The 14,267-nt window shown below is 41.7% G+C and overlaps 1 protein-coding gene and 1 non-coding gene across 3 annotated transcripts in view; both read right to left on the bottom strand.

Annotated features, from left to right (window-relative positions):
* Positions 1–482: 482 nt before the first annotated feature.
* trnat-agu (transfer RNA threonine (anticodon AGU)) lies at positions 483–556 on the bottom strand. Its single transcript has one exon. It is a non-coding gene; the product is annotated as a tRNA-Thr (tRNA).
* A 7,131-nt stretch (positions 557–7,687) lies between these two features.
* dnaja2a (DnaJ heat shock protein family (Hsp40) member A2a) overlaps positions 7,688–14,267 on the bottom strand; it is a 32,018-nt gene continuing 25,438 nt past the window's right edge. The window contains exons 9-10 of one of the 2 annotated variants that reach the window (XR_009821155.1): positions 8,205–8,481; positions 7,688–8,148 (exon numbers count right to left, since the gene is read on the bottom strand). Coding sequence is in view for 1 of the 2 variants with exons in the window: in XM_062020982.1 (XP_061876966.1) it covers positions 8,293–8,481 (189 nt within the window). In the remaining variant the exon portion in view is untranslated. Of the gene's footprint in view, positions 8,482–14,267 lie in introns of both variants that reach the window. The other variant, XM_062020982.1, reaches the window with a different exon arrangement.

The raw sequence follows: 14,267 nt of genomic DNA, 5'->3' as shown, positions 1-14,267 counted from the left end.
TTCATGTTGCAAATAATTAATCTGATTACGTCTGTGCTGAGTCGTTGTCGCGATGGTTCTGATCAAATTGGGTGGTTTAAGCAAAATAGTTGAGATGGACTTTATTTGTGGTTTTATTTTGAAAGCCGTTTCCGTTTCAATCTTGTCTCTTTATGTTGAGCAACCTGAGCAGGAGCCAAAATTTTCCAGTTCGAATATCACTTCATCAAGACGTCATTTTGAGGTTTTATTTTATTAATCACGTTCATTAATAATTATTTTTGAAAAGCAGCAACATTTTGTTCAGAATTTTCCTTTTTCGGGAGATCAACTTCGCCCCCTTGTGGTCAAACGAGCACATGTTTTAATATAAAGTAATAACTTCCTTTATTGATGACATCAGAGGGTCTGTCGGTTTTTTTGTAGCGCCACTTGAAAGGTATAATAATTAATAATAATAATTAATAATAGTTAAAAGTACGACTGATGTAACGTCTTCTAAAAGGCACCGCTGGGATTCGAACCCAGGATCTCCTGTTTACTAGACAGGCGCTTTAACCAACTAAGCCACGGCGCCAGATACCATTTGACCGGAAAATACGTTTATATAGATATGTAAAAAAATGTTTTACCACGATTGTTTTCTGATTTTGGTACATATAATATACGATATTCAAACAACTAACAATTGTTAGCATTTGACAATAATAATCATGATTAGTTGAAAAGTTGACATTAACTGTGACCAAACTAATATAATGCAAGTAACACTTTCAAACCCATTTTAGTATTATTTACTGGTATTTTTAGCCACAAGGTCAATAAGCTAATTATCTTAAATAAATAAACAAACATCAGAATAAAACGGACTCTCAAAAATTGCATTTCAATAAATCTCCAAGTGCAGTTGTTTTGAAGAAACCCATAGACATGCTCTGAGGCTAAGCAGCATGGAGCGCTACTGCCTACTGGCGCTGACGAGACGCGGGCCGCCATCTTGGAGTGGTGATCAGTGCAATTCATTTGGCAGGAGCAATGAACTGTCAGCGCATTTCATTCGTCTTACCTCACTGAATACCACTGATTTTCACCCCCTTTTTTTTGTCATACGTGTAGCTATGATAAAGGACACGTTTTATTATTCATAGTTTGCTTAACAGTAATAGAATATTCTTATATGCTAGAAGTGACCAGATCAAAATATAATATAATATAATCCCAGAGAAGGGGGGAAAAAAACGGTCAACTATTTTTAAATTGAAGAAATATGATTAGGTTATATATACATGCTACATAAACAATGTATGAATACATTAGATATCTATATATCTTAGACTGTATCTCTGTTGCTGCAGCAGCAGAGTTTATTCTGTCTTGACACTTTGTATTGATATTTTCTATTACATTCCTGTCAACTGTCAGTTTAGCATCTTTGTTTTCTACCTGTCAACTGTCAGTTTAGCATCTTTGTTTTCTACCCGTCAACTGTCAGTTTAGCATCTTTGTTTTCTACCTGTCAACTGTCAGTTTAGCATCTTTGTTTTCTACCTGTCAACTGTCAGTTTAGCATCTTTGTTTTCTACCTGTCAACTGTCAGTTTAGCATCTTTGTTTTCTACCTGTCAACTGTCAGTTTAGCATCTTTGTTTTCTACCTGTCAACTGTCAGTTTAGCATCTTTGTTTTCTACCTGTCAACTGTCAGTTTAGCATCTTTGTTTTCTACCTGTCAACTGTCAGTTTAGCATCTTTGTTTTCTACCTGTCAACTGTCAGTTTAGCATCTTTGTTTTCTACCCGTCAACTGTCAGTTTAGCATCTTTGTTTTCTACCCGTCAACTGTCAGTTTAGCATCTTTGTTTTCTACCCGTCAACTGTCAGTTTAGCATCTTTGTTTTCTACCCGTCAACTGTCAGTTTAGCATCTTTGTTTTCTACCTGTCAACTGTCAGTTTAGCATCTTTGTTTTCTACCCGTCAACTGTCAGTTTAGCATCTTTGTTTTCTACCTGTCAACTGTCAGTTTAGCATCTTTGTTTTCTACCTGTCAACTGTCAGTTTAGCATCTTTGTTTTCTACCTGTCAACTGTCAGTTTAGCATCTTTGTTTTCTACCTGTCAACTGTCAGTTTAGCATCTTTGTTTTCTACCTGTCAACTGTCAGTTTAGCATCTTTGTTTTCTACCTGTCAACTGTCAGTTTAGCATCTTTGTTTTCTACCTGTCAACTGTCAGTTTAGCATCTTTGTTTTCTACCTGTCAACTGTCAGTTTAGCATCTTTGTTTTCTACCCGTCAACTGTCAGTTTAGCATCTTTGTTTTCTACCCGTCAACTGTCAGTTTAGCATCTTTGTTTTCTACCCGTCAACTGTCAGTTTAGCATCTTTGTTTTCTGCCCGTCAACTGTCAGTTTAGCATCTTTGTTTTCTGCCCGTCAACTGTCAGTTTAGCATCTTTGTTGTCTACCTGTCAACTGTCAGTTTAGCATCTTTGTTTTCTACCCGTCAACTGTCAGTTTAGCATCTTTGTTTTCTACCTGTCAACTGTCAGTTTAGCATCTTTGTTTCCTACCTGTCAACTGTCATTTTAGGCTGCTCGCCGGCTCATCGCCACCACTTCAAGATGGCGGCCCAATTTCTCGCGCCACAGCAACCAATGTTGCGTCTACTAATAACATGTCTATGCAGTGGACCGCCGAAGAAGAACGTGTGCGGAGCGTAGAAAAAGTAAATTAGTTTGCAAAAGGGTTTGTTTTGACACGCTATTTTTTTTTATTTTTATATTTGTGACGGACAAAGACGGAAGTGTCGATATTTTATTTAGGAAATAGGTCGTGCTCTGTTTTAGTGATGGTCAGATGAAGATTGAACCACTTTGAGTTTCTCGAAGCTTCGACGCATGCACAAGACTCCACCTGCTGGCTAAATGTATGATTACACACAGCTGTGTCTTCACAGTGTGATGATGATGAATCACAATAAAGTGTATAATAGTAAACATTTTCGGTACTTTTGTATGTTAATGTAAATTGTTTGATCATTTATTGATGTAACATTAAAAAATTATAATTATGAGTTGTTATATCTTCTTTTCTGATGACATTAGTCTAATTTGCAATGCAGTTGCACTCCCAAGACCACTAGATGGCAGCACTGTATAACTATTTATGGTGTGTTGTCAAACTAGAAAGTAGCTTTTTTCCCACAGGAAGATGAATTTGTCAGGTTGCGCCCCACAAAGTGTCAATACTGTAAGTAATAATAATAATAATAATAGATTTTATTTGTAAAAAGCACTTAACATTGAGTAAACAACCTCAAAGTGCTACAGTGCATTAAAAAAATAATAAAAAAATTAAATAAAAATAAAAACTTGAACAGCCAAATAGCTAAAACTAGTATGCATATATCTAAAAAAAAAAAAGGCTTTTTTTAAAAGAAGGGTTTTTAAGCCTTTTTTAAAAGCGTCCACAGTCTGTGGTGCCCTCAGGTGGTCAGGGAGAGCGTTCCACAGACTCCCATAGTTCGTAGCTTTGTCTCATTTGCAATGCAGTTGCACTTCCAAGACCACTAGATGGCAGCACTGTATAACTATTTATGGTGTGTTGTCAAACTAGAAAGTAGCTTTTTTCCCACAGGAAGATGAATTTGTCAGGTTGCGCCCCACAAAGTGTCTGTACTGTAAGTAATAATAATAATAGATTTTAGTTGTAAAAAGCACTTTACATTGAGTAAACAACCTCAATGTGCTACAGTGCATTAAAAAAAAAAAAAAAAATTATAAAAAAATTAAATAAAAATAAAAACTAGAACAGCCAAATAGCTAAGAACTAGCATGCATGTATCTATAAAAAAAAGCCTTTTTTTAAAAGAAGGGTTTTTAAGCCTTTTTTAAAAGCGTCCACAGTCTGTGGTGCCCTCAGGTGGTCAGGGAGAGCGTTCCACAGACTCCCATAGTTTGTAGCTTTGTCTCATTTGCAATGCAGTTGCACTTCCAAGACCACTAGATGGCAGCACTGTATAACTATTTATGGTGTGTTGTCAAACTAGAAAGTAGCTTTTTTCCCACAGGAAGATGAATTTGTCAGGTTGCGCCCCACAAAGTGTCTGCACTGTAATTAATAATAATAATAGATTTTAGTTGTAAAAAGCACTTTACATTGAGTAAACAACCTCAAAGTGCTACAGTCTATTAAAAAAATAAATAATAAAATGATAAATAAAATAATAAATAAAAACTACAACAGCCAAATAGCTAAAACTAGCATGCATATATCTAAAAAAAAAAGGCTTTTTTAAAAAGAAGGGGTTTTAAGCCTTTTTTAAAAGCATCCACAGTCTGTGGTGCCCTCAGGTGGTCAGGGAGAGCATTCCACAGACTCCCATTGTTCGTAGCTTTGTCCTCGGAGGTTAGCCTGTCCGGAGCAGAGGTGTCGTGTGGAGGATTTGGGGGTGAGTAGTTCTTTGAGGTAGAGGGGGGGCATTTCCATGGAGGCACTGGTGGGTTAGTAGGGAGACTTTGTATTCAATCCTGAGTGGAACAGGAAGCTAGTGAAGGGATTTGAGAGTTGGGTGGTGGTATTTCCGCACTCTCACCAGGATCCTAGCAGCACTATTCTGTAAGTACTGCAGCTTCTGGAAGGTTCTTGCTGGGGACCCCCACAAGAAGTGAGTTGCAGTAGTCTAGTCTGGTAGGTTGATTTAAACCTGGTCTGTGTCGCCCTTTACTGGTAGAATGGGGGTAAGTATTGTGTAGCGAGAAGTACTAACAGGGCGAAAGTTGGGGTGGCGAATTATATCGTCAAGCAGGAACATTGTTGCAAACAAACACGCGGTTCAGGCTACATCACAATAAATTACCAACTGACTAATTTAGAGTTAATATCTGTTGTTTCCAATTTGATACACATTCTCAAAAACAATTTTACTATAAAATATGTAATGAAATATTAAGTAATTTCCCATTGCATCAACATGTTAAGTGTTACTACTGATGTGTCAATAAAAAATATATTTGTATTACCTTATTCCTTTTAAATTTGGTAAAGTTTATCTTAAAAAATCAGGTGTCTCCTGTCTTGACAGCCCTCTAAGAAGTAATATACTGCCCTCTTGTGGAAGACACGTGTATTGCATGCGTGTGATCTGATAGGTCAGGCTTTTTAGGACAAAACTAATCACACTGATGTAGAAGACTAAAACGTATGTATCACTTATGATACTTTAGGTGTTAAAGGGTTAATTATACTTTAGACACCGGTATTGCATGCGTGTGATCTGATAGGTCAGTTTTTTAGGACAAAACTAATCACACTGATGATGTAGAAGACTAAAACGTATGTATCACCTATGATACTTTAGGTGTTAAAGGGTTAATTACACTTTCGACACATTTATTGCATGTGTGTGATCTGATAGGTCAAGCTTTTTAGGACAAAACTAATCACACTGATGATGTAGAAGACTAAAATGTATGTATCACTCATGATACTTTAGGTGTTAAAGGGTTAATTACACTTTCGACATGTGTATTGCATGCGTGTGATCCGACAGGTCAAGCTTTTTAGGACAAAACTAATCACACTGATGATGTAGAAGACTAAAATGTATTTTTCGCCTATGATACTTCATGTATCACCTATGATATTTTAGGTGTTAAAGGGTTATTACACTTTTGACACGTGTATTGCATGCGTGTGATCTGATAGGTCAGGCCTTTTAGGACAAAACTAATCACACTGATGATGTAGAAGACTAAAACGTATGTATCACCTATGATACTTTAGGTGTTAAAGGGTTAATTACACTTTCGACACATGTATTGCATGCGTATGATCTGATAGGTCAGGCCTTTTAGGACAAAACTAATCACACTGATGATGTAGAAGACTAAAACGTATGTATCACCTATGATACTTTAGGTGTTAAAGGGTTAATTACACTTTCGACACATGTATTGCATGCATGTGATCTGATAGGTCAGGCTTTTTAGGACAAAACTAATCACACTAATGATGTAGAAAACTAAAACGTATGTATCACTAATGATACTTTAGGTGTTAAAGGGTTAATTACACTTTCGACACCGGTATTGCATGCGTGTGATCTGATAGGTCAGGCCTTTTAGGACAAAACTAATCACACTGATGATGTAGAAGACTAAAACGTATGTATCACCTATGATACTTCAGGTGTTAAAGGGTTAATTACACTTTCGACACGTTTATTGCATGTGTGTGATCTGATAGGTCAAGCTTTTTAGGACAAAACTAATCACACTGATGATGTAGAAGAATAAAACGTATGTATCACTTATGATACTTTAGGTGTTAAAGGGTTAATTACACTTTCGACACGTGTATTGCATGCGTGTGATCTGATAGGTCAGTTTTTTAGGACAAAACTAATCACACTGATGATGTAGAAGACTAAAACGTATGTATCACTTATGATACTTTAGGTGTTAAAGGGTTAATTACACTTTCGACACATGTATTGCATGCGTGTGATCTGATAGGTCAGGATTTTTAGGATAAAACTAATCACACTGATGTAGAAGACTAAAACGTATGTATCACTTATGATACTTTAGGTGTTAAAGGGTAAATTACACTTTCGACACATGTATTGCACGCGTGTGATCTGATAGGTCAGGCTTTTTAGGACAAAACTAATCACACTGATGATGTAGAAGACTAAAACGTATGTATCACTTATGATACTTTAGGTGTTAAAGGGTTAATTACACTTTCGACACCTGTATTGCACGTGTGTGATCTGATAGGTCAGGCTTTTTAGGACAAAACTAATCACACTGATGATGTAGAAGACTAAAACGTATGTTTCACCTATGATACTTTATGTATCACCTATGATACTTTAGGTGTTAAAGGGTTAATTACACTTTCGACACGTGTATTGCATGCGTGTGATCTGATAGGTCAGGCCTTTTAGGACAAAACTAATCACACTGATGATGTAGAAGACTAAAACGTATGTATCACTTGAAACGTGGACTCGTCAGACCACAGAACACTTTTCCACTTTGCATCAGTCCATCTTAGATGAGCTCGGGGCCCAGCGAAGCCGGCGGCGTTTCCGGGTGTTGTTGATAAATGGTTTTGGCTCGGCATATTAAAGAGTTTTATCTTGCACTTACAGATGCAGCGACCAACTGTAGTTACTGACAGTAGTTTTCTCAAGTGTTCCTCAGCCCATGTGGTGATATCCTTTACGTACCGATGTGGCTTTTTGATGCAGTTCCACCTGAGGGATCCTGAAGGTCCGTAATATCGTTTATGTGCAGTGATTTCTCCAGATTCTCGGAACCCTTTGATGATATTACGGAGCGTGGATGGTGAAATCCCTAAATTCCTTGTTGGGAAATGTTGTCCTTAAACAATTTGCTCAGGCATTTGTCGACAAAGTGGTGACCCTCGACCCCGTCCTTGTTTGTGGAAGCTGCTTTTATACCCAATCATGGCACCCACCTGTTCCCAATTAGCCCGTTCACCTGTGGGATGTTCCAAATAAGTCTTTGATGAGCATTCCTCAACGTTCTCAAGTCTTTTTTGCAACTTGTGCCAGCTTTTTTGAGACATGATGCAAGCATCAATGTCCAAATGAGCTAATATTTGCAACAAATAACAAAGTTGACCAGTTTGAGCAGCAAATATCTTGTTTTTGCACATTTCCAGCGTGGAATGAGGAGACTAACTGACTGCTTCAAACATTTATTCAACAATTTCAACACTTTGAGGCGCGTCTTCACGAGTCTGCTGTACAAGTGCAGGAACCAAAGCTCTTTATTTATTTGACATGCACACGGTCTCAGCACAGATGCAGGCCAGTTTGTATTTTACCTTTTTTTTTATTTATATATTTTTTTTAAATGTAGGCGTTTTTGTTTTTAAAAACCACACCACTTGGAATACAGGCGCCAAAGCAAGTGGTGGAGAAAGAAGCACACGATGAAGGTGTGGTGTCAGGGTCTAAAAACGTAAAGCGGGGGTGGGGGGGTGGGGGGGGTTTAAAGTAAAAACCTAGACAGATAATCAAGTTATAAAAAAATGACTCATGACTGGCGCCTTGTGGATGAAAAGGTTTAAATTATTGTATATTCTATGGAAAAACAAAAATGAAGAAAGGAGACATTCTTCTGTGCGGAGGATCCAGTGCCCCCCCTAGAGGACATACTGTAGAAGTGTGGGGGGGGGGGGGCACTGGATCAGTGCAGCCGCCTCTTTAAATACCTGATCAAGTCTCTAGATGTGATGCAAGCCCTCACGACGTCGCTCCGTGCCACGCCCTCCTTCACCCCCCCTACTGGTGGGCGCACTGGACCCCGGGGCCGTGGGGGCCGCCCTCCTCGTCGGAGCTGTCGTTGTAGGCTTCCCTGCGGCCGCCCGACGAGGAGCCCTGGCTGACGTCGTAGTCCTGCAGGTCCACCTCCTCCGTGTCGCCCGTGATGATGGGCGCCTCCGACCGTGATGGCAGCATGTCCTCCAGCTCCTGCACGCACACGCCGCCACCAACTTTAGGACCCGCTAATCACCCACGTCCGGTGTCGCTACCAACATTTAGGACTCGCTAATCATCAAGGTCCTGTGTTGCTACCAACATTTAGGACTCGCTAATCACTCACGTCCTGTTTCGCTACCAACGTTTGGGACTCGCTAATCACTGATGTCCTGTGTCGCTACCAACGTTTAGGACTCGCTAATCACTGATGTCCTGTTTCGCTACCAACGTTTAGGACTCACTCATCACTCACGTCCTGTTTCGCTACCAACGTTTAAGACTCGCTAATCACTGATGTCCTGTGTCGCTACCAACGTTTAGGACTCGCTAATCACAGATGTCCTGTGTCGCTACCAATGTTTAGGACTTGCTAATCATCCACGTCCTGTGTCGCTACCAACGTTTAGGACTCGCTAATCACTGATGTCCTGTGTCGCTACCAACGTTTAGGACTCGCTAATCACTGATGTCCTGTGTCGCTACCAACGTTTAGCACTCGCTAATCACCCATGTCCTGTGTCGCTACCAACGTTTAGCACTCGCTAATCACCCATGTCCTGTGTCGCTACCAACGTTTAGGACTCGCTAATCACAGATGTCCTGTGTCGCTACCAATGTTTAGGACTTGCTAATCATCAACGTCCTGTGTCGCTACCAACGTTTAGGACTCACTAATCACCCAGGTCCGGTGTCGCTACCAAAGTTTAGGACTAGTTAATCACCCATGTCCTGTGTCACTACCAACATTTAGGACTCACTAATAACTTACGTCCTGTGTCACTACCAACGTTTAGGACTCGCTAATCACCAATGTCCTGTGTCGCTACCAACGTTTAAGAATCGCTAATCACCCATGTCCTGTGTCGCTACCAATGTTTAGGACTCGCTAATCATCCACGTCCTGTGTCGCTACCAACGTTTAGGACTCACTAATCACCCAAGTCCTGTGTCGCTACCAACGTTTAGGACTAGTTAATCACCCATGTCCTGTGTCACTACCAACATTTAGGACTCACTAATAACTTACGTCCTGTGTCACTACCAACGTGTCCTGTGTCGCTACCAACGTTTAGGGCTCGCTAATCACCCACGTCCTGTGTCGCTACCAACGTTTGGGACTCGCTAATCACTGACGTCCTGTGTCGCTACCAACGTTTGGGACTCGCTGATCACTGACGTCCTGTGTCGCTGCCAACGTTTGGGACTCGCTAATCACTGACGTCCTGTGTCGCTACCAACGTTCAGGACTCGCTAATCACCCAGGTCCGGTGTCGCTACCAACGTTTAGGACTAGTTAATCACCCATGTCCTGTGTCGCTACCAACGTTTAGGACTACTTAATCACCCATGTCCTGTGTCACTACCAACATTTAGGACTCACTAATAACTTACGTCCTGTGTCACTACCAACGTGTCCTGTGTAGCTACCAACGTGTCCTGTGTCGCTACCAACGTGTCCTGTGTCGCTACCAACGTGTCCTGTGTCGCTACCAACATTTAAGACTCGCTAATCACCCACGTCCTGTGTCGCTACCAACGTTTAGGACTCACTAATCACTGACGTCCTGTGTCGCTACCAACGTTTAGGACTCACTAATCACTGACGTCCTGTGTCGCTACCAACGTTTAGGACTCACTAATCACTGACGTCCTGTGTCGCTACCAAAGTTTAGGACTAGTTAATCACCCATGTCCTGTGTCACTACCAACATTTAGGACTCACTAATAACTTACGTCCTGTGTCACTACCAACGTTTAGGACTCACTAATCACCCAGGTCCGGTGTCGCTACCAACGTTTAGGACTAGTTAATCACCCATGTCCTGTGTCGCTACCAACGTTTAGGACTCACTAATCACTGACGTCCTGTGTCGCTACCAACGTTTAGGACTCACTAATCACTGACGTCCTGTGTCGCTACCAACGTTTGGGACTCACTAATCACTGACGTCCTGTGTCGCTACCAACGTTTAGGACTCACTAATCACTGACGTCCTGTGTCGCTACCAACGTTTAGGACTCACTAATCACTGACGTCCTGTGTCGCTACCAACGTTTGGGACTCACTAATCACTGACGTCCTGTGTCGCTACCAACGTTTAGGACTCGCTAATCACCCACGTCCTGTGTTGCTACCACATAACCAGCGGGGAACGAACCTGCAACCCTCAGGTTTCTCCCCACTATGCCATACCGCCCCAATACATAGCGCTTTCCTACCTTTTTAAGGTACTCAAAGCGCTCTGACACTATTTCCACATTCACACACACACTGATGGCGGGAGCTGCCATGCAAGGCGCTAACCAGGACCCATCAGGAGCAAGGGTGAAGTGTCTTGCTCAAGGACACAACGGACGTGACTAGGATGGTAGAAGGTGGGGATTGGACCAGGAACCCTCAGGTTGCTGGCACAGCCACTCTCCCAACTGCGCCACGCCGTACCCCCAGTGTTGCCAATCAACCTATCCCCAGGTGCATGTCTTTGGAAGTGGGAGGGGCCTATCCGCAGGTGCATGTCTTTGGAGCGCAGGATGGAACCCAGGACCTTGGTATAGTGAGGCAGACGCACCAAAGAACCACCATCACATGTTTAAAAGCCTACTGAAATGAGATTTTCGTATTTAAACGGGGATAGCAGATCCATTCTATGTGTCATACTTGATCATTTCGCGATATTGCCATATTTTTGCTGAAAGGATTTAGTAGAGAACATCGACGATAAAGTTAGCATCTTTTGCTCGCTGATAAAAAAAAAGCCTTGCCTGTAGCGGAAGTAGCGTGACGTCACAGGTTGTGGAGCTCCTCACATCTGCACATTGTTTACAATCATGGCCACCAGCAGCTAGAGCGATTCGGACCGAGAAGGCGACGATTTCCCCGTTAATTTGAGCGAGGATGAAAGATTCGTGGATGAGGAAAGTGAGAGTGAAGGATTAGAGGGCAGTGGAAGCGATTCAGACAGGGAAGATGCTGTGAGAGGCGGGTGGGACCTGATATTCAAAACAGTAAATAAACACAAGACATATATATACTCTATTAGCCACAACACAACCAGGCTTATATTTAATATGCCGCGTAACAAACACCTCCCCCCTCCCGTCCATATAACCCGCCAATACAACTCAAACACCCGCACAACACACTCAATCCCACAGCCCAAAGTACCGTTCACCTCCGCAAAGTTCACACAGCACATATATTTCCCCAAAGTTACGTACGTGACATGCACATAGCGGCACGCACGTACGGGCAAGCCATCAAATGTCTGGAAGCCGCAGCTGCGTACTCACGGTAGCGCGTATCCAACCTGGTAAGAGTCTCTGTTGTCCCAGTTCTCCACAGGCCAATGGTAAAGCTTGACTGTCATCGTTCGGGAATGTAAACAATGAAGCACCGGCTACGACGTAGCCGCTACGTGTTTGTGTTGCTGCAGCCGGCCGCTAATACACCGCTTCCCACCTACAACTTTCTTTTTTGCTATTTCCATTGTTCATGAAACAAATTGCAAAAGATTCACCAACACAGATGTCCAGAATACTGTGGAATTTTGCGATGAAAACAGAGCTTTTTGTATTGGGATACAATGTGTCCCAATACTTCCGCTTCAACCCTTGACGTCACGCGCAAACGTCATCATACCTAGACGTTTTCATCAGACTGCGTGGTCGCTAGTAGTGGCTTTCAGTAGGCCTTTAAAGGCCTACTGAAAGCCACTACTACCGACCACGCAGTCTGATAGTTTTTATATCAATGATGAAATCTTAACATTATAACACATGCCAATACGGCCGGGTTAACTTATAAAGTGACATTTTAAATTTGCCGCTAAACTTCCGGTTCGAAACGCCTCTGAGGATGACGTATGCGCGTGACGTAGACCGGGGAACACGGGTATGCCTTCCACATTGAAGCCAATACGAAAAAGCTCTGTTTTCATTTCATAATTCCACAGTATTCTGGACATCTGTGTTCGTGAATCTGTTTCAATCATGTTCATTGCATTATGGAGAAGGAAGCTGAGCAAGCAAAGAAGAAAGTTGTCGGTGCGAAATGGACGTATTTTTCGAACGTAGTCAGCAACAACAGTACACAGCCGGCGCTTCTTTGTTTACATTCCCGAAAGATGCAGTCAAGATGGAAGAACTCGGATAACAGAGACTCTAACCAGGAGGACTTTTGACTTCGATACACAGACGCCTGTAGAGAACTGGGACAACACAGACTCTTACCAGGATTACTTTGATTTGGATGACAAAGACGCAGACGTGCTACTGTGAGTATGCAGCTTTGGCTTCTAAACATTTGATCGCTTGACCGTATGTGCGCAACTTTTTTTTGCGTATGTACGTAACTTTTTTAAAATATATAAGCTTTATGAACCTTGGGTTAGGTGAACGGTCTTTTGGGCTGAGTGATTGTGTGTGTTGATCAGGTGTTTGAATTGTATTGGCGTGTTCTATGGAGCTAGGAGCTAGCAGAGGAGCTAGGAGCTAGCATAACAAACACGCAGGTGTTTTTATGCAGGATTAATTTGTGGCATATTAAATATAAGCCTGGTTGTGTTGTGGCTAATAGAGTATATATATGTCTTGTGTTTATTTACTGTTGTAGTCATTCCCAGCTGAATATCAGGTCACCCCCGCCTCTCACAGCATCTTCCCTATCTGAATAGCTTCAACTCCCCACTAGTCCTTCACTTGCACTTTACTCATCCACAAATCTTTCATCCTCGCTCAAATTAATGGGGAAATTGTCGCTTTCTCGGTCCGAATCTCTCTCACTTCATGCGGCCATCATTGTAAACAATAGGGAACTTTGCGTATATGTTCAACTGACTACGTCACGCTACTTCCGGTAGGGGCAAGCCTTTTTTTTATCAGATACCAAAAGTTGCAATCTTTATCGTCGTTGTTCTATACTAAATCCTTTCAGCAAAAATATGGCAATATCGCGAAATGATCAAGTATGACACATAGAATAGATCTGCTATCCCCGTTTAAATAAAAAAAATTCATTTCAGTAGGCCTTTAACCGTGTGGTTACAGGTCCAAAGTTTGGTAGTATTGTTGATCTTCTGTCTATCCTTCCAGTCAGGGGCTTATTTCGTCTGTTTCTATATGCAGTTAAGCACGATGCTATCACGTTAGCTCCGTAGCTAAAGTGTTTCGCCGATGTATTGTCGTGGAGGTAAAAGTCACTGTGAATGTCCATTTCGCGTTCTCGACTCTCATTTTCAAGAGGATATAGTATCCCAGGTGGTTTAAAATCCGTGATCTACAATAGAAAAAGGAGAAAGTGTGGAATCCAATGAGACAGCTTGTACCTAAGTTACGGTCAGAGCGAAAAAAGATACATCCTGCACTGCACTCTAGTCCTTCACTCTCACGTACCGCATCCACGAATCTTTCATCCTGGCTCAAATTAATGGGGTAATCGTCGCTTTCTCGGTCCGAATCGCTCTCGCTGCTGGTGTAAACAATGTGCAAATGTGAGGAGCCCTTCAACGTGTGACGTCACGCTACTTCCGGTACGGGCAAGGCTTTTTTTTATCAGCGACCAAAACTTTATCGTCGATGTTCTCTACTAAATCCTTTCAGCAAAAAATATGGCAATATCGCCAAATGATCAAGTATGACACATAGAATGGATCTCCTGTCCCCGTTTAAATAAGAAAATGTCATTTCAGTAGGCCTTTAAAGACAACAAGGAAGTATTTTACATTTAGAAAATAATCCTGATATGACTCCTTTAATGCGCCTTATAATCCAGTACCCTT

Source organism: Entelurus aequoreus, linkage group LG02, assembly GCF_033978785.1.
Source record: "Entelurus aequoreus isolate RoL-2023_Sb linkage group LG02, RoL_Eaeq_v1.1, whole genome shotgun sequence".
Taxonomy (NCBI): domain Eukaryota; kingdom Metazoa; phylum Chordata; class Actinopteri; order Syngnathiformes; family Syngnathidae; genus Entelurus; species Entelurus aequoreus.
Note: the sequence above shows the minus strand (reverse complement) of the source record. Positions and strands in the feature narration are given on the sequence as shown.